The sequence below is a fragment of the Chenopodium quinoa genome, unplaced genomic scaffold (genome assembly GCF_001683475.1).
Source record: "Chenopodium quinoa cultivar QQ74 unplaced genomic scaffold, ASM168347v1, whole genome shotgun sequence".
In the NCBI taxonomy this organism is placed as follows: Eukaryota; Viridiplantae; Streptophyta; class Magnoliopsida; order Caryophyllales; family Amaranthaceae; genus Chenopodium; species Chenopodium quinoa.
In genome coordinates this window covers 2,988,498-3,009,920 of record NW_018744718.1, presented here as the reverse complement: position 1 = coordinate 3,009,920, position 21,423 = coordinate 2,988,498, and the positions used below count along the sequence as shown (strand labels likewise).

General features: G+C 34.8%; 2 protein-coding genes across 2 annotated transcripts; one reads left to right on the top strand and one right to left on the bottom strand.

Moving 5' to 3' along the window:
• The first annotated feature begins 1,579 nt into the window (after positions 1-1,579).
• On the top strand, positions 1,580-6,620 carry LOC110703405. The gene is made up of 4 exons (XM_021881209.1): positions 1,580-2,226; positions 4,766-5,210; positions 5,363-5,478; positions 5,851-6,620. Exons 1-4 carry the CDS (start codon positions 1,884-1,886, stop codon positions 6,270-6,272), a joined length of 1,326 nt encoding a protein of 441 aa, XP_021736901.1. The 5' UTR covers positions 1,580-1,883; the 3' UTR covers positions 6,273-6,620.
• A 1,067-nt stretch (positions 6,621-7,687) lies between these two features.
• Positions 7,688-10,935, bottom strand: LOC110703404 (auxin-responsive protein IAA27-like). The gene is made up of 5 exons (XM_021881208.1): positions 10,253-10,935; positions 9,357-9,586; positions 8,730-8,868; positions 8,085-8,146; positions 7,688-7,931 (listed from the first exon to the last, which is right to left on the bottom strand). Exons 1-5 carry the CDS (start codon positions 10,681-10,683, stop codon positions 7,894-7,896), a joined length of 900 nt encoding a protein of 299 aa, XP_021736900.1. The 5' UTR covers positions 10,684-10,935; the 3' UTR covers positions 7,688-7,893.
• Positions 10,936-21,423: the final 10,488 nt, after the last annotated feature.

Sequence of the window (21,423 nt, the reverse complement as noted above, 5' to 3'; positions counted from 1 at the left end):
TTGCTCAAAATAATCCCAACTTTGGATTAATTTTAAATAATCCGAACTTTGGGGATTATTCGCTCAAAATGGTCCGAAGTGACCGGTAACCTGTTAAAAAGGTTTTTTTTTAATTTGTGTTTAAATGACATGTGTCAGCACATAAATGGTTGAAATATATATATAAAAAAAAACACACCCAGCACCAACCCACGATAACCCCACCACCACCCACGTCGACACTCCGGCATCCCTCATCCCACCAGCCAGACCCCCTCCCCTACCGCTGGCACTCCTGAGTCCCGCCTCCCACCGGCCCAGATCCCCTCCCCTACAGCCGGCATCCCGACGCCCTTTCCCCCAAAACCCACACCCTGAAACCACCTAGTTAAACCCGAAATCCTTAAAAAAAAAACTCAGCCCACCTCACAAACCACCCAAATCACTGCTCCTAGGGTTCCGAAGGTGGGAAAGTGGCGATTTGGGGGGTTTGCGCGGTGTTTGGGTTTTTTTTTTTGTTTCAGGTCGCGGTATAAGTTAGGTGATTTAGGGGGAAGGAGGAGAGAAGTGTCGGCGCCGGCGTGAGGGAAGGATGGTCTGGGAGCCGGCGCCAGGGTGAGGTAGGGTCTGCGACGGTGGTTGGGGCTTCGGAGGTGCAACGGGCCGAGAAGAGGGTGGTGGATTGGTGGTAAGGTAGTCGGTGGATGGTTGATTTTTTATTTTCTGGATTTTTTTTCAAATTTTTTTCCAACCAATTACGTGATGACACGTGTCGCATTAACTTGATATAACAAGTTGGATGACCGGTTGGGATCATTTTGAGCAAATGGCCCTCAAAGTTCGGATTATTTAAAAATAATCAAAGTTGGGATTATTTTGAGCGAATCGGCGAAAGTTGGGATTATTTTTATCAATTTTTCCTAGATAAATAGGACATTAAGAAGTATATAAAAAGAGAGGAAAAAAAAAAGAACAATGGGCAAAAGATTAGAACTCATGGACCTTTGAAAGAAAAGATAATGTTCCAACCAGTACCTTGCGATTAAGCTTGAACATAATAATGCACTTTACATTTTATTTAGACAAAAGTTTAAGTATATTTTTTTGGTGTCCTACCACTCCTACCAAGACACAAGGTGGCTCCGCCACTGCCATCAAGCATACAAACCATCTTGTTGATTAATACAACCTTGAAAGATAAATTGAAATTTGGAATAGCAATATCTCTACACCCGGCTCATATCCTAGACCTAGACCATGAGTTTAATACAATCCTTATATTTATCCTTTTAAGATGATTTGTATTATTAGTAGCGTCCATTGTATTATCTTTTTTTTAGGTTGTAACCTAGTAAACAATGTTTATTTATCATCTTAATGCTTAAGTAAGTACCTCCTTTATTGCATGAAATCTTTTCTATTGATTTTTATCAATCAAAGCAAGAAAACTTCAATCAGCTTTAATATGTGAAACTCATGTACTCAGTAAGCTATAGTAGTACTTCGGGTCTGTTCTCTTCAGCTTAATTTCAGTTCACTTTCTAATTTCCTTCTCTCAAAAACGATTCAGTTCAGTTCAGCTCAGTTCCAATCAATTCAGTTCAGTTCAGTAAATCAGAACAGGCCATTAGTTTACACTATCACATGAAATTATGTTGAACTTCATGTAAAATTTCCTATCCATGGGAGATAGATCCATTATCTAAAAGAAAAATTGGGAAAAAAAAATTCATAATCAAAATCAAATAAAAAATTCACAATTAATCAAAAAAAACCTCAAGTCCTCAACTTCTATCAAAAATCAAACCAACCCCAGGTGTTCTTACTCACTCACACACTCAAATTCACACTCTCACTCTTTCTTACCCTTTAAACACATTTCAGAGAGAGAAAATCCCCAAAAAATGGAGAGAGAAGGAGTTCAAGAGAGAATGCATTCTTCTCGAAGAACAGCAGTTTCAGGCGACGATAATGAGAACGAAGAATCCGACGATGAATCAAAGACGAAGAAAACCGTCGCATTTTCAACTCGTTTCATCAACTTTGTTTCTCGTTATGGTCTTCTTTGGCCTTGCCTTGCTTTCACTTTCATCGTCGTTTTATTCACTTCTTCCGTCGTTTTCTACACTCGTTCTCTTGTTTGTGTTTCTACTCCAAGTAGGGGCTTCTTTCAACCTCATTCTCGTTTCGCTTTCTTTGGATTTGATGGGCTTGATTCTGATTTTGGATCTCTTGGTGTCCCCTGGTGTAAGTTATTCAATCTCTCCTCTCAATTTTTTTTTTGGGTTTTTTTGGTGATCAATTGAATGAAATTGGATCTGGATTTGATTGCTGAATGCATGTTTTTGATGAAATTATCTGGGTTTTGCTTATTTGAATCTGGGTATTGCTTATTTTGGGGGATTTTGAATGTTTATGATTTGTATAAATTGAATGGAAATGGGGCTAGATTATTGTATTTATACTATAGGTTTTGGGGAATTTGGAAATCATTAGTTAGATTTGATGTTATAGATGCTACTCTATGTTATAAATGTTATACATTTGGAAGGTTGGATCTGAAAAAAACTATTGATTTTGGAATATTGAAAGCATTGTTTGCTACTCCATATATATAAGCTACTGTATGTTTGATTGAGAGAGCTTAAGGATTAGGAAGCTAAAATTGGGTGTTGCTCATGTTTACAGCTCCTATACAAAGAGTTGGATTGAATTGTAGCTTTTTGTGGATGTTTAGCTTCAGTGGAAATTAGATTTTTTAGGAAATCTGGGTTTATCGATTGGGTAGTTTTAAGTACACGCTTGAACCTAAGGAGAAATCCTTGCCAATCATCGCCACTAGTTGAGCTACTAGAATAAGCAATGGATTGTATACTGCATATTCAAACTTAGATAATTGATAATAGTATTTCTCTTTGATAGACTCATGATGAAAAAATTATTGGACACTTAATGTACCATGTCATTAATAAACTGGACTAACCACCATTTTGTATATGCATCTCCTTATTTTGAAAAGAGATGCCAGTTGCAATTATGTACAATTTCTTATGTTCAGTTGTTGGTTTCATCAATGTTGTGGACAATCTAGTAATGATTATTTGGAATGGGCACATAAATTGCTTGATTAGTTGGGTTCACGGATAACAGAGATTTGGTGTAGGCTCTTACATGCTGCCCGTGTGCTTTGTTGCGTTTAAAAATGACATGGAGTTGGTTGTAACTTATGATAACTGTTCACTATAGCCTCACTTCTCCATCTACTGTATGTTTGCTTTTGGTGTATATTTTTAATTTTAAAAGCCTCACTTCTCCATCTTAAGGGCTTTGATTGCTTCTGTATTTCGAATAGAGGAAGTCATCTAATGTAGTCGATTGAAAATTTTTGGCTTTCCCAAATCAAGTACTTCCTTTCTAAAGTTTTTACAATTGTGTAAAAGGTGAGGTATTGCTGAATTGGAATTTTAGAATTAGGGCTCATCATTTCAACCTAACTGTCAATTATTGTATAGTTTCTTGATGGGGTAATCACAGCATTTACCTATGGAAAGATGCAATATTGTATAGATACGTTAAAATTTTACCCTGAATTGTCAAACCCTAATTATTGAATTCCCACATGTTACATAAGATACAAATAAAATTACTTGAAAACTTATTCAAATGCCAGTATTTGATTTGGGAACGCAAGAAATCTTCAATCCAAAGCCTTGAATAAATTTCCTTATCAGTTCCAAATTTTAAAAAACAGTGAGGTAGAAATTAAGGTGCGATTGTGATTGCTTATGTTTCTGAGAAAAAGCTGAGGGATTCTATTAGTGGGCCCCCTTTAGTGCTATAAATGTCATCATCCTCTATTGATAGTGGCTCAGATATCACTTGAAACTTTTAAGGTACAGAGTAGTCGTTATCCTTGCAGTTTGACAGTCCAGCGGGTGCTATGGCGAAGCTATATTGCTGGCTAAGATCAAATCCTAGAACTACAGAATTTTTTTTTCCCCATTTTCTTCTCCATGTTCATCTCGGCATTCTCTATCTCTCATTTAAGTTCCTTGTCTCTCTTCTCCTCCTCACCTCTCCTCTCCTCTGTCCAACCTAGTCCACCGAGCATCTGACCAAGCCATGGAAATCTGGCCAGCAAATGTATCACCCAAAAATCACAATTGAAGAATCAAAACTATCACCAATCTAAAATCTGAATTAACATGCTCAGGTCTTAAATAATGGAGACATGTCAATTGAGTTTAGAGGGATAAACTTTACAATCACAAACAAATACTGCAATCTAGAGATAATAACAAAATGAAGTTTTTTTTTAGGGGGTGAGCAGACTATAACAGAGAAATGCACAGCTTCCATCTTAAGCTATGCCATGAATTTTCACACCTTGAGCTCTCTTAAAGTGTCAAGAAATTCAAATGGCATTTATGAATTATCTGCAGTCCGCCTGATTTATGTTAGTTAACATCTTGTTCCGTATGCCAGAAGCACAATAAAAAATTAGGCTTATAAATTCTGGCCTTGTCTGCATGAATGCATATTTGTATGGAATGGCCTATTTATTCTGCTTGTTTAATTTATATGCGTGTCACATAGAGCACATTGTTTGCATCTATGATGAGGGATTATGGCTGTTTAATATCTTGCCTTTGCGCTATGTGCCTTTATCACGTTTTTCAGTGATTGTTTGTTGACCTTTTTTCCATGTTCAAGTATCTGTACTCAGACACAAACATGATCTAGTTCTTACTGTCTGCACCATTTTAATTGTTCTTGTTGGCAAAAGGCAGATCGAAACATGGAAAAACAGTGGAATGGACTTCCAAGGATCTCATCAGTGGACTGGAAGAATTTATACCTATATATGAAACTCGGCCAATCAAAAACAACATGTTTGGCATGGGATTTGACCATAGCTTTGGACTGTGGTTTATTGCAAGGTGGTTGAAGCCAGATCTCATGATAGAGAGTGGCGCTTTTAAAGGGCATTCCACATGGGTGCTGCGACAAGCTATGCCGTACACTAGGATAATATCAGTCACTCCCCGTCATCCTGAGAAGTATCTGAAGAAGGGTCCTGCTTATGTTGATCAAAATTGCACATACTTTGCAGGGAAGGACTTCGTAGATTTTGGAAATGTTGACTGGAAAAGTGTAATGAAGAAACATGGGGTTACTGATCTCAGTCGAGTTCTTATCTTCTTCGATGACCATCAGAGTGAACTAAAAAGGTATCATTGCCTGACCAGAAATTGTTGATCGCTTTATCCTTGTAAACACCTTGCCGTGTTTGTTTCTAAGTATTGTTTCCCTTTGCTATATATGCTAATGATCAAGTCACTTATTAAGACTACCTCCTTTCCTTAAAATTCTGCTTGGATAGATTGAAACAGGCACTAAAGGCTGGTTTCAGACATATTGTCTTTGAAGATAACTATGACACAGGAACTGGAGATCATTATTCCTTGAGACAAATTTGTGATCAAAGTTATATCAGAGGTACAGTTCCTTGTGCTTCCAACCTAGTTATCATCCATCTTAGCTTCTGTTTTCTAAGTTTTCATTGAACAATGCACTGTGTACCTCCTTGTTTTTTGAAACAATTTAGGGGCTTTTTCAATATTTTCTTGACCCCCCCCCCGGCGCGCGCGCGCGGCCGGGTGGCTCTCTTTTCTTCCAACACCAAGTTAAACACAATTCAAGTGCTGATGTTACCTTTAAATTGGCATCATAATTTTTTTGTCGATAGACTTTCTATCTCTTGTTTTCAAAGTTGGTGGTTTCTCGAATATCTTGATCAAAATAATATGAAAAAACAATAGTTGTTAATGTTGCTAATAATCAAGCTAAATTTGTTTAAATTTGTTCCAGGAGGAGGCCACAGTTGCTTCAAAGAAAGCGATGAAGCTAGAGTAAGAGCAAAAAGGAAACCATTCTGGGAGAAAGCACTGGATATCGATGAACTCTGTGGGCCTAGTGAATCATGGTGGGGTGTAAGAGGCTATATGCGCGATGACTTTAACCATAGCAACAAGTTAATCTCCTACTCTGAGCACTTCCAGAATAGTAGATTTGTGGAATCAATCTTAGATATCTATTGGGAGGTTCCACCAGTTGCCGGTCCATCTCTAACTCATCAAACAAGATATGATCCTGCTCGCTCTGTTCCGCCTATTGTTGAAGATGGTCATTATAACCTCTTCCAAAGGCTAGGTCTAGGTAGACTCGAAAGATCTGGATTTAATGGGTACACTCAAATGGTATATGTTCAGATTTCCGAGCCTGAATCTTAGGTTTGTCAGAAATATATGCAGAGAAAATATTTGTTCAGATTTTTGGCTTCTATATGCACACATTCAGCTCAGTTAGGTAATTTTACAGCAATGATATATTTCTTCTTTCACCTACCACTGTTCCATTACCTTGTTCAAGTTTTGCAATCATAACTTATAATTTTCCACCCTCTAACCAGCAAAATTATTGAGTTAGTATGTAATTGATTTCTTTGGCTATGATGTTATATATAAAGTTTTTTTTTTTTTCTTTTGCTTTTGACTTCTTTGGTTAGGCAAGATTTGCTAGATACTGTATCCTCTAAATATCAACTTGTTTATTTCGAGTGTAATATTTTTCTCCTATATCAATTATGAGCTTTGATGATTCTGCAAGATTTTAGTGGGTATATCATAAGTATTTTGCAATATAACAAATGGAGAGCATCATACTTTCGTGTATCGTCATTATATGATACTATCCCCCTTTTCAAGTGTTTCTTTGAACTGGAATTACTTGAACTTGGGAAGATGAGTTGGATATGAAGATCATTTGCAAATAGCCACTTTCTTGTTTTCATACTGTATTTTTTACAAGCTATTTGCATAGTATGATTTCTTCTCCTTGTTTTGGAGTCCTTAATGTGTACTTGCACATTGTATCTCCTGAACTAAGATTTTGTCGCACCAATTGCATGACTTGTCGAGTTTTGATTTATTACATGATTAACATGTGTATATTTGGACCCTGGAGTATATAGTACATTAATCACCTCATTAAATTGAAATGAAAATTTGGCAAATATAATCCAAATATACTAACCTAGAATATGACCATAGCCCAAAAAAAACAAGAAAAAACAAATGCGTATATATAATTCAAAACATTTTAAAGAATCTATTCTTTTGCTAAAAATCATTTATTTTTTTTTAAAATACTTCCTCCGTTCTTTATTACTTGACACGCTTTGACTTTTACATTATTCATCACCCCTCATTTGACCGTCTTTTGTGAATAATATGTAAGGAAAAATATATTTATGTATGATCTATTTGGATTCGTCTCAATAAGTACTATCATAATATATAACTTTTATAATTTTTACTTATCGAGAATTTAAGTTATTGATCGTTAAAATTTTGCATTGACAAGCGTGATAAAAGAAACAGGTCAAGTAAAAAAAAATAGAGGAAGTAATCATTTACTATACGACTTTGATGCAGGTTGAATTTGTTGAAGGATGTCCAAATTTTTCATAGAACTTAAGTTTTTTGTTGGGATTATATTATATTGAAAATTTGTAGAAGGATGTCCAAATTTTTCATAGAATTTTAGTTTAATTTTGCCCTTTCATCTATTGAATTTTTGAACTTTATAAATCCAAATTTCATGCCTCTTGAATCAAAATGTTTCATAAAAAAAAGGGATCTAACTATGCACACCCAAACTCAGGAGGTTAATATAAAAGCTTGAAATGTCTACAATAATGTATATTTATCTAGTACATAATAACTTTTTTTTTTTCACAACCATTAAATCTAATAAACTCATAAACACTCCCTAAATTTCAAAACCTCTTGAAGGCTCCTGGTGTTCCACTAGATGCCTTCCTACTTGCTCCGATACTGCCTGCATCTATTCTCAGGCTTCAGTTTTGCACTTCTCAGCTGCATTTGGAGCTGCCAACAAGAAGATTTGATCATCGATATATTCAACGAAAGGGATTGTTAAAGGAAATGAATGAATATCTTTGAGCAACATTTGGGCATCCACATAAATATTAAGCTGACATTAATGAGCCATAAAATTATCAAAGTTCTATTACGACAAACCTAGTCCAATAGCTTCTGACCCTTTCATGATCCGAAGCTTCCTGCAGTTCTCAGTGAACATCCTGTTACACAGAACAATTGATCAGAAGGGTCCAGAGCTATCAGCATAACAGCATAAATGTCCTTCGAATGAAGCAAATAATCAATACTTCTTTTGATGATAAATTGAGAAAGGTTAGTTTGAAACCACAAGCTTGAAACCATATACTTGCCATATCTTTCAATTATTCCCTTAACTTTAGAAGGTATATGATACCAAAGCCGCTAGACAGGGAAGGTGCTAGGGGATGATACCAAATTACCAAACATGCAACCCAATTGACCAGATCAGAATGGCAATTTGATCCCATTACACATGACAGGTCCTAGCCACTTTTAAGGAATTCAACATAAAATAGGTATCACAGAGTTACATGAGTTAAATTTAAAATTTGAATCACAACTAGAACAGTAACAAACCACTTTGGATCAGGTTGCCACAATAATCATGCGTTAATCCTATTGCGAAGCAGGAAATTGTGCAGTAGGATGATGTTGATGTATTTGACAATCAGAAATCTAGCGACCACCAAGCCTCACCAAAAGGCATTTCTTTCAGTGCAAAGTCTACTATGAAAAAAGAGATGAAGGACAAACAGCACTTACCTCCAGGGCACATCACCAACTAACATCCAATCACCATCCTTGTCTTCGTATGTCAGCACATATTCGGCATTTTGAAGATCTGTGGATTGCCTCTCGGCCAATCCATCCTGCTTTACATGCCCATTGGAACCATACTGACCTGCACCATAATCGTTAATATTAAATCAGTCAATTTCTACTGTTTGAGACAATGTCAAGATCATGCATGCCTTGGAAACTCATTATACCGATTGATTTAGCTCTTTATAACATAAATGCTTCGACATCCAAGGAAAACAACATATATCCTATGTTTAATCAAAATTTTAATGATAACTGTGGCTACTCAGTTTCACAACATCCTACCTTTTTTTTTTTTTTTGAGAAAATAACATCCTACTTTATTTCACTTATAGATGTCCTAATCAGGAAACTCGCATGCACATAGATGTTACATCAGCATTTAGAGCAGTAGGAAATTCATTCATTTCCTCACGAGATATAACCACTGAGAAAGATCACGAACCCACGACTGTTAATTTATAGTGGAAAGTGACAATGTTTAATGTACTCTGATGAAATGATATCACCATCTAGACCACTGAAACAACAAAAGAGCCAAACTCAAGACAGAGAAATAAAATATACCAGTTATAAAGCAGCTGAACATCTTCTCTAAAGCAAAAGAGAGATCCATATAGTTTCTATAGGTTTGGAGGTCCACCTTCCTCAAATACGGAGCACCATCCATGCTAACCTTGACATAGAGGCATGCAGCTCCTGATTTCTCCTCTGCCTGTCCATTGTTCTTCGCCGAGGTAGATGCCAGGGTATTCTTTCGGAAAGATCGGATTGGTGGCCATCCCACAACCTGTGTCCTGTTGCAAACAATGAGTCAATACTTCATATACACAAAAGGAATCTTACAAAAGTAAGAGGATCACAACTGAACTATATTAAACAGAATAGCTAAATTATACAAGAGACATCCAAATTTCACAATTTCGAAACAGAATTACATAATGAAAAGTTCATCATTCCTTTCAGATAATTCTAATACCCCTCTCATATACACTTCTACCCTTCATTATTAGGACAATTCCATTTACCTTAAGTACCAGCGGTTTTCATCTAGATTCGAGTTCGAGTTGTGAGTGTGTATGAGTATGAGAGTTTATCCTAAATCAAAGTCTCTAAATATCCAAACCAATATCAAAGACAATGTAACAAAGACTTATTTTAAGACACAGATTTAGAACAGCTTCAAAAGCAGCATAGATCCTTCTACTTGTGCAAGCATGCCAAAAGATGTATACAAATTGATCAAAATAACAAAAAAGAAAAAAACAACTAATTTAACAAGAGCAATCAAACAAATTCCTGTCAACAACTCATCAAAACAGAAAAAAACAATGCATTATAAGTTCCAGACAAACATGCAAACATAAGTTATACTTGTATTTAATTAAACAAAGTACACAAATAAAACCATATATTATAATTATAGCAGTAAATTTATCCAAAAAAAATAAAATAAAACTTACTTGGAAGCAGGAGCAGAATTATGTTCATTAGCAGCAGAAAGTTGAGGCTGCTTATCCTGAACAGGTTTAGGAGAAGAAGGGACATTGTTGTTCTCCACAGAAGTAAAATTATTACCATTTTGCCCTCCATCTTTACTCAAATTAGACTCAGAATTCCCATTTATAGTAAAAACCCATTTCTCACAACCATCAATTGCATCAGAAAAACCCCTTTTAGCCCCAGAAGAAGAAGATTTAATTGACCCATTTTGGATTTTTCCTTCAAAATCCTTACCAAAAATAGTAACTCCAGGTTTCCTTTCAGGTGACTCAGAACCTGGTAATCCAAGACTCAACTCAGTTTTCAGAGAAAATTTGGGTGAATGAACAGAGTTTTCCATTGAAGAAACCTCTGAAAACCCTATGTAGTCATGCTTAAATTGCCTAGACATTAAAGTTTTAAACACCCCACTTGAAATATTACAGAGAAAAATAAAGTAAGTAATTCAGATATAACCTTGAATTAAGTGGAAAATGTAGATGAAGAGGAAGAAGGAGAAGAGAGAGAACAAAGATATGCACTTATTAAAGAAATGGATTTGATGCAGAAAAGAACCTTCCTTGGCCCTTTCTGTAGCTCTTTGCCCCCTCCTCCTCCAAAGTTTCTTTTTTATTTTAATGATGATGAATATTTTTGTATTTCAGAAGAAAAGCCAAATTCTGGTAATATATATATATATAATGCGTTTTGTGTACGACTGGTCATACTTGTAATCGCTTATATTTAAATAGAATAAAATAACCCCATAACACTGATTGAGGGTCTATTTTCTTCAGCTTCAGTTCAATTCAGCTCTAATCAATTCAGCTTAGTTCAGTTCAGTTCCTAATTTCCTTCTCTCAGTTCAGTTCATCTCCAATCAGTTCAGTTCAGTTCCTAATTTTCTTCTCTCAGTTCAGTTCATCTCCAATCAGTTCAGTTCAGCTCAATTCAGTAAATCAGAACAGGCCCTGAGTAAACTCTATAAATTGATCTAAGAGCCCTTATAAACTGACCGAGTAACATCTATAATACTGATAAATTAACCCCTGTAACATTAACTGAATTTCCCTTTAACACTAACATAGTAACCTCCGTAATAGTTACGCACACGGTGTGACAAGCCACATATAAAAATTGGTGAATGTTTTATGGGTTTATTTTGCTGGATCAAATATTTCCGCAGTCTAATTTACTTGTTTGTCTTTACTAATTTTTGCTAGAATTTTTGGACTAATAACTTAATATGATAATGATAAGTAAAATGAGACAAAGAGATTATTTTAAGTATACATTTTGACATGCTCCAAAAAAAAGTATACATTTTGACAATTGTTCATAGTCAAAACATACACATTATGCTTATGGAGTTAAAACACAAAGACTAAGGGTCTGTTTTCATTGACTAAACTCAGCTGAACTGAACTAAACTGAACTGAATATTTTATAAGAGAAGGAAATTAGGAGCTGAGTTGAGCTGAACTGAACTGAAGTGAACTGAACTGAACTGAATTTCAACGTAAGAGAACAGACCCTAAGGGTTTGTTCATATTTACTGAACTGAGCTGAATTGAACGAACTGAACTGAACTAATTGGAGCTGAACTGAACTGATTGGAGTTGAACTGAACTAAACTGAATCGAGCTGAAATGAATATTTTATGAGAGAGAGAAATTAGGAGCTGAACTGAACTGAACTGATTGGAGCTGAACTGAACTTAACTAAATGTGAACAGGCCCTAAAAGTTACAGAGTATTATGGACTTGTTCTTTTGAGCTTTTGAGCAAAGCAAATTTTAAACTTTTAGCACAGCAGAGCAATTAGCCTTTTTTTTATTTTAAGAGTTAGCCCATTGTTATTATTATTGTTTAGCATATTTATTATCGTTTAGCTTAATGAAAATTGTCATATTTTATTGTTTTTATTATTGTTATAGTATTCTAGTTTTTTTAGTACTATAACTATAATGTTTTATTTACGGTTTTTATAATTGTTTTTTTTTGTCAAAATTGTCATATAATTGTTATATTAATTATTATTAATTAATTATTGATCATACCTCAAACAAAATTAATATTATTAAGTAATTATATCAAAAATAATCCATAAAAAAAGTTAAGAACGGAAATGAAACAACTTAATACTCCGTATAAAATTCGTATTTGTTTTTTAGTATATCAAGAATTCAAGAGCTAAGTGTATGTGTAGGTTTAATAAATGGGCAAAATTAATTTTTTTTTTTTTTAAAAAAAACCTTAATTACATGTATTTTTAGGAAAAGTTATGGAATAGTTTGATTAAAAGACAAAAACGCTTGTTTAGACCGTCTAATACAAAATCAGCTCAGAATAAAAAGTGTAAATTCTTTCTTTGCAAAAAAAGGAAACAACTTGAAAAAAGTTATTAGCAGAAAGAAAAAAGGAAAAATAATTTAAAATTGTAAAGAAAAAAAGGGAGAGCCTGAACAGCAGATGTTGTTCCATCATCATTATAAATAATATAAATAAATAAAAAAATAATAATAAAAAATTATAATTAAAAGAAAATAGAAAAGGTTTAGCATATTCTTTTGCATAGTTTATTTATCAGTTGGACCAGTTCCTTTTATATTTATTATTCTTTGTCTAACCTTTTAAAGAGTATTTAGCAGACAATTAACACCGACAACTTACTGCAGAATTTCCGGCATAAACACCTTTTTATCCGTATTTGGTTCTTCATTTTCTCATCTTAGTATTCTCCTAATCTTAAACTACTCTTGTTTTTCTATTTTTTTAACTTACTTAAGAATGTTGGATTACCATATTAATATTGCTTAATTCAAGACTATGTTTATTATTTTAGCATTATTTTTAATGGTGCCAATGAAGAAATGAGGTACAAGGCCCCAAAAATTTAGCTGATTTTTTGTTGTACCAAGCTTACTTCATTTGTTTGACCCTTGCAATAGTGGAGATCCCTTTATTTAATGTTGAATGACTTCACATGTATTATGTACTAATGTAAATATAAATATTTGCACCTTGAAAATATGTGTGATGAAACTTATATCCTTATTGTTTACTTGAAGAAATGTTTGCCTTATTGAAGTTATCTTATCGCCCGTAACAAATTATGTCCATAAATTCATGATTTTACTTCTTTTGTTCACATGTCCTCTTACTACGTATATGAGACTTTTAACAGGTCATATTGGCAACTTAAGCATTCCATTCATACAAGATTAAACCAATGACTTATCAGTCTATCATTAATTCAATCACTACCCCAAAGCATAAACTTATTGTTTGTTCATACACAAAACAAATGATAATTAAAAAAAGTAAAACCAAAAGTACATTCTTATTTAAACTCGATCAACTCTGATCTTACAATTAACAACTACCAGTAATTACTAAACTTAAACAACAACAACAATAACGTACGTACTCGACCTCGTGCTATAAACACAAAAAAGCCAAAAGAGATTCAAAGCAAGCAAATTAAAGGGTGGTACCAACAAGTTACTATCATAAAATAAGGTGCATGGCTCGTATTAACTGCGCAGTGCTAACAAAAACACACACACAGAATGTAACATCTCGATCGTGTGAGAGAGTGACATAACAAAGATGAAGCTCTGAATTAGTAGTACTACTTCAATACACTAGTATCTTTCTTTACTCTTAAATCTTAAATTTTATACTATACTAAAAACAAGTTTATATAAGTAATACACATGTTATAGTACCAAGTAAGATACTTTGAGATTTTGCTCTTTTTTATAAACTTTTTCCTACAATCCAAACTAACGTCACAATTCGACAGCTAAATCACACGCTTGCAAACGACTTTATAGGAAAGACCTTTGCAGACTATCCAGAAAATATACCAAACATTGGCTAAATTAAAACTATGATCATTTTTAAGTAATGGTGATCTTACAAAGAATATTACATCTACTTAATAATCTTATAGTCGTTATGTATTAGAATAAGATAGTCATACACCACATATGTCTTTAAGACCTGTTCTCTTCAGCTTAATTTCAGTTCAATTCGGTTCATTTTAACTCCAATCAGTTCAGTTCAATTCAGCTTAACTCATTTCAGTAAATCAGTTAAGGCCCTAAGTATTAAGGCCCTATTCTTTAGAGCTATTTTGTTTTGCTCTGCTCCACTAAGTAAAATATGCTCAGTTTTGCTCTATTGACACCTGCTCTGCCCGGAAGCTCAAAAGAACATGGCTTAAGTTATGTCTGGTTATTGTCACAAAGAAGTAATTTAATAATATTTGGTCTAGTGATAAAAATTGTATTTAAGGTTATGAAATGACTTTTAGTTTTAGCCTTTTAGGGGCTCTCTAGAGGTGTTACGCTATACTACTATGGCATTCTCTAATCCTTTTAAGTGAGATCCCTTACCCTTTCCTTCCACTCCCACGAGCCTTTTATGTACATCAACCAAATACTCTACAAAATTAGTCAAATTAAATAACTTAAATTATACTCGTATGTATATCAAGAAAAACAACTTATTTTGTATGTAATTGCTATATTATTTGGGTGTTAAATTGTTTGAGGAACAAAGAAAAACTTATCTTGTCTACAATCATCTTAGAAAATACAACATGTTTTGTCGGAATTTATATGAACTTATATTGTCTAAACCTATCTTAATTTATCCGGCCTTCTTTTTTTTTTTAACGGATCCGGCCTAATTTATTCCAACTAATCTAATCTTATTTTAATCAAACGTTTTTTAATTTTTGTTAAGACAATATAGATCCAAATTTCTAGAAATTAGGAACAGTCAGCGGAAAAAATGGCAGTTTTTCTGCTTTAATTTTTTTAATTTGCAATGTATTTGTGTTTTGTGGATTCATGTTTGTGTTGATTCGAGAAACACTGTCGTTTTGCTGTCTTTCACTGTGTAATCTTGAATCTGATTTAACAATAATAAATGTGAAATTTTGATTCAGAGATTCTGGGTTATTTTGTAAGAGAAGAGTGTGAGATTTCAGTGGGAAAATAACAGTTGCTTCAACTACATTTTAAATCATATAAATTACATTGATTTTGGTGTTTGAATTATGTAATGAAGAGAAAAACAAAGATTCCACTAGAAGGTTACGTATCATAAAATCACAATGGTTGATTTCCTATTATTTTTAACTCTTGAACTGTATTTTTGTACTAAAGTTCACTAAAATTCTATTCGAACAAAAAGCATCTTCAAATTCTGTGACATTATTTGAGCTAATTTTGGTAATTATAAGACGTTTTTGTTCCTTGATACATTCAAAGAATCGACTTTCTTTGATTGTTGAGTATGTGTCAAAGAAGTTGTTGATCGAGATCAATACATTTACATTTGGGGATGATTAGTGATGGTTGATTGTTTTGATCAAAACCTAAATCCTTATTCTTATTTGGCAAATTCTACATGGTGGCCTCATGGTTTTCATTTTTCTACGTGGAAGACGAAGTTTTTTCCAACTCTCTAAAGTGGCCCCAAGGTTTTGAAGTATTATGCATAGTGCCATTTTTTGATTTTTTGGCTAACTTTTTTAGCTTTTGGTTAGCCATAAGTAAAAATAAAAAAAAAAAAAAATATTTAAAAAGAAAAAAATAAAGAAAACCACCAACCACCAGCGAGCCACCCACGGTAGCCGGCGCGTCACCACCCCCTTCCCCCCACCTCACCGCACCCCTCCCCGAAACCACCAGCCGCGTCGCACCACCACCCCCTACCCACCGGAACCCTTCCCCTCCCTTTCCCGGAGCCGCCTCGCCCCCAAAACCACCAAACCCAAAAACGCACCACCACCCCCTACCCAAAAACGACCACGAATTTGGCCTTAAAAGGCCGAAATCGGCCGATCAAGGCCACTGAGCCCCAAAATCGGCCGATTTTGGCCAATTTCGGCCAAATTTGTGGTCGTTTTTGGGTAGGGGGTGGTGGTGCGTTTTTGGGTTTGGTGGTTTTTGGGGGCGAGGCGGCTGAGGGAAAGGGAGGGGAAGGGTTCCGGTGGGTAGGGGGTGGTGGTGCGACGCAGCTGGTGGTTTCGGGGAGGGGTGCGGTGAGGTGAGGTGGGGGGGAAGGGGGTGGTGGCGCGCCCGCTACCGTGGGTGGCTCGCTGGTGGTTGGTGGTTTACTTTATTTTTTATTTTTAAATATTTTTTTTTTATTTTATTTTTACTTATGGCTAACCAAAAGCTAAAAAAGTTAGCCAAAAAATCAAAAAATGGGCACTATGCATAATACTTCAAAACCTTGGGGCTACTTTAGAGAGTTGGAAAAAACTTCGTCTTCCACGTAGAAAAATGGAAACCATGAGGCCACCATGTAGAATTTCCCTTCTTATTTTTAAAAACTGCTCCACATTGGTTTATGGTGTATAGAGAGCCACGAGGGCGGGGTGAGTACCCCTGATCGACTGACTGAGTAACTCGAGTAACCCCTGCCGCATGATACACTAGGCTGCATATAAAAAGTTGTGAATTAAAATATGCCGCAAATTATGTTAATATATTTTCTACTATAGTCATAAATAGGGATGTCAATGGGACGGGGTGGAGCGAATGTTATCCTTCCCATCCCCATCCCCACCTAAAATTTTTATCCTCATCCCCATCCCCATCCCCATCCCCATCGTCGCGACGGGTCCAAAATCCATCCACATCCCTGCCCTGGCGAGTACAATTCCAAAACAATCCCCACGCCCACCCCCCACTTGAATATTCATCCCCATTTAATCTCCACCTAAGGGTATGTTCTGATTGACTGGATCGAGGTGAACTGAACTGAACTTATTGGAGCTGAATTGAACTAAATATTTTATGAAAGAAAGAAATTAAGATATGAACATAACTTATTGGAGCTAAACTGAAATGAACTGAAAATAATTTGAAGAGAACAGACCCTAAGACCCACCTAATCCCCACCTCCCAATATACAATCCAACATAATTAATATAAATTATCAAAAATTAAAAAAAAAAAAAAAAGTAAAATCCACCCCCGTCCCATCACCCGTGGCAGGTATGATTTTTATCCCCATCCTCGCCCCACCACCCACCAAACCAAGACCCATCCCTGCCCCACTGGGACGGGTATGAAGCGGGTCTTCTATTTGACTTGCCCTACCGACATCCTTAATCATAAATGTTTGTGTGGAAAGTTATATCAAATCCTTTTTATTTAAAGTAATTATCTTTTTAAGATTTAATACTATATTTGATATTTTTATTTTTTATTTTTAAAAAAGGACACATCAGGAGATGACATGTCATTGGTAGTATGTTTTTTAGTATATAGTATAGATTGATGATTGATGTTGATCAGTGCAAAATAGGTTTAAAAGACACTTGAAATTACATGCAACAATATTACATAACAGGTGTTTAACATAACCATGAATGTAGAACTAATTTTACCAAACATTTTTTACCCAATAACTATTAACTAATAATTATACTTAGAATGTATTAGCTATCCAAATAATAAGATACCATCTAATTGTCAAAAGCAGCCATCAATAATATTGAGAAGTTGGGCTCAGATCTTTTAATTGAATTTTGCAATGAATATCATCATAATATGCATGATGGTAAATTGATAACACACCCCATCCTCAAAGTAAGCTAGCTAGTGTTATTCTTCGTAAATTTTCATTAAATTACCATTCATGAATGATTTTTGTAAATTCATTATGAATAAAAACACATTGATCAGAAAATCATCATTACAATAGACATTGACAAAGATTTTTACAACTCTGATCCAAACTAATTCACTTTTATTATTGACTACTACATACAAAAATGTGTGTTACAGTATTGTGATATAGATAGAGGTAAAATTACATGTTTTTTTTACCTCTTATGATTATCGAAAAACATGCATTCACCATGACTATGGTAAAACCATTCCAATATTTACCTAGCTTTTTTTTCTAAAATTCCCCACACCTTTAAATCTTTAATTGCAGTTTCTTTGACAATTATAGTTACAACAAGTAAGGGATTCGTACAATTTCTCATATATAGTATACCAAGATTACCAACTTCAACTTAAAAAGAAAAAACACACCATAATAATTAATCGCCAAACATAAAATATCAAGTGTATAATTGAAGTTTATAATCATATTTATCATTTCTCCTTTTTCCCCTAACTTATTGACAGAAACAGCTGCAAAAAAGTCAGAAACTCAAAGTGGGCAAACACAATGTAAGCCAAAAGTCCAAACAATCATCATGATGATTTCATTTCATTTAAAAAGCAAACAACAAATTAATAATTAAACCAAAGTTAATTATTCTACACTACTTTAATATGATCAATAGAGTAATAATTTTGACTTTTGTACTGTGTTTTGCATGCAGTAAATAATTAATATTTACCATGTTAAAACTATTTGGACAGGTTAAATCCCAAGTAACCCACGCCCGTATCTATAGTAATAATAATGTTGCAAAACAAAAGCTGATTGGGCGTGCTATTAAAATCTAACCATCCAGATTTGATATTTATAGAGATCTGACGGTGTGGTATCATTCGTTGGGGGATTGGGGAACATTATCGGTGACTTCTTCTTGACTCCAACATAAAGTTTGTGCCAGAGACTCCCCTCTTTAAAGATCAAGTACTCCGTACCTGGATATATAATGTAACTATATATACAACTAGTGATGGTGTTTGTGGAAATGGTACCATTTGGCAAAATAATCTATTATCCGGCGCTTAATATTCCACTTAAAGGTGAGGGTGGATGAGATTTGAATCCGTGACCTTTATGTCGTGTTAACTCTGATATCATGTTAGGGACTGATGTTCTCATTGACTGAACTCAACTGAACTGAACTGAACTGAACTAAACGTACTGAGCTGAAATGAATATTTTATAAGAGAAGGAAATTAGGAACTGAAATGCACTAAACTGAAAATAAACTTATGAGAACAGACCCTTAGTGGACCAACTCAATAAAAAATTTAAGACCCAAAAATATGTTTTATACTTTATCAAAATTGATTCGATTTAAATTATTGAATTTGAGTTATAACTACGTATTGCAGTGGAAATGATTAGGGAACATCTATAAAATCGAGTTGTGGATTTTGTTGGTGCTTTGTGTACTACTAGGATAGTAAACGATTTTTTTTGGGTCTTAGTGGACCTTTGAGTCCTCTAAGGTCTGTTCTCTTCAACTTATTTTCAGTTCAGTTCAATTGTTTAATCAATTAGAACAGTTTTTCTCAAAAAAAAAAATCAATCTAAACAGACTCTAAGACTATTCTCATTCATGGTCAAAAAATAAAATGTCATTCTCTTTGTACCTACTTTCTCAATTCTCACTCTTTTTTTTTAACTAATTTTCATGGACATTTTATTTTAACAACTCATCACACACTAAATGGTATAAAAAAAAAATTACATACACCACACTCTCTGATCTATAGTTACTACGGAGTATTAATATTATGATTCAAAAAAGTAAAAATTATTGTTATTATTATAATTACTATTAATATTTATATAAAGTAATAGTAGGATAATTACTAACAATAATACTATATAAACATATAAATAATAATCAAATAAAGTAGAAAAATGTGATTTTTTTTCAAAGTGTATAAAATACACCAAAATGGTAAATGAATTATGAACGTTTGTAATTTTCATCTTTAAATATGTTAAGGGTCTGTTCTCATACGTTGAAATTCATTTCAGTTCAGTTTAGTTTAGTTTAATTTAGTTCAGCTCTTAATTTCCTTCTCTTATATAATATTCATTTCAGTTCAGTTCAGCTGAGTTCAGTCAATGAAAACAGGTAAGTAGGTCAAAATCGTAGTTTTTAGATTTAATTAGTGAGCTCCACTAACTACTGCAGGTTTGTAGCGTTTTAAAAGTGATATGGCTATGGACATTTTTAATTTTCCTCATGGGCATTTATTTTTTTGCCCATGAGTGGGATACATGTTTTAGGGTTTTTACCTTGAATTTTCACTCATGGCCATCCAGATCGAATTCGGGTCTGGTTGAAAAAAATGGATATAGGTTTTTACCTTGAATTCTTTTCTCATGGACATTTTTTACCATGCGTGATTAGAGATGACATTAAAACTTGCGTGACGACCTTTAATATTATTGTGAATACTTGTATAAAGTATACGTTATATTGAACATAGTAACCCTGTTTTTAACATAGTACCTTTTCTATTCACTGGGGCAGCTAACGCGCGCGTTGCGCGCGGAATGGCTAGCCATTTCGAGTTAGCTTTTTTCAGCTTGTGTTTAGGAATGGCCATATCCATTTATCACATGTGTACGTAATTATCACAAGTGTAGCTAAAACTTGGTAGTGTTTGGGTGGAACAACGATTACTTTAGTTGTGGACGATTACTGTTTTACATTATGTGTTTAAAATAAGTGTTTTTTTTAAAAAAGCCTTACGAATTTAGGCCATAGTTTTAAGGTTTATTGGAACAACTAAAGAATCTAACCTAACGCATAATATTCTTAAACCATAACCTTGAAAATGTTACAAACAAAAGGTTCAAAATTAAAGCAACAATTACAACCAAACATTGAGCATAATATGTTGTATGTGGTAGTGTTCTTGTATGAAGAAACACTGTGTACTTATTCATGTTGTTGCTAAGTTGTTCTAGTAGAGTCTAGGAAAAGGAAAGTGAAACGCTAAACATCGCCCGCAATTTACCATATAAAGCCCACAAATATGTTATGATTTGACCATTATGCCCTTTTGCTAAAATTGAGATAATCTCGGTGTAAAAAATGTGGAGCCGTACTGGCTCGCCGGGGGAGACCGGATGGCAGGCCAGAGATGCGGGGGACGCCGGAGGTACGTCGTCGTCATCGGAAAACGAGGTAAGTGACCGCTAAAATTCACGGTTTACCGTCGTAGTGGCTCCGGCGCCTAGGGTGGACGCCCAAACCGTAGCCTGGACGTCCAAGCCGGACGCCAGAACCACCTGAGTGGCGTCCAAGCTAGACGCCCAGACCACCAGAGTGGCGTCCAGCCCAGACGCCCAGACCACCAGACTGGCGTCCTGGGCAGACGCCACTCCACTGGGTGAGGCGGCCCTGCCAGGCGCCAGTCCAGTGGGTTTGGCAGCCCTGGCAGACGCCACCTTTAATAATTAAT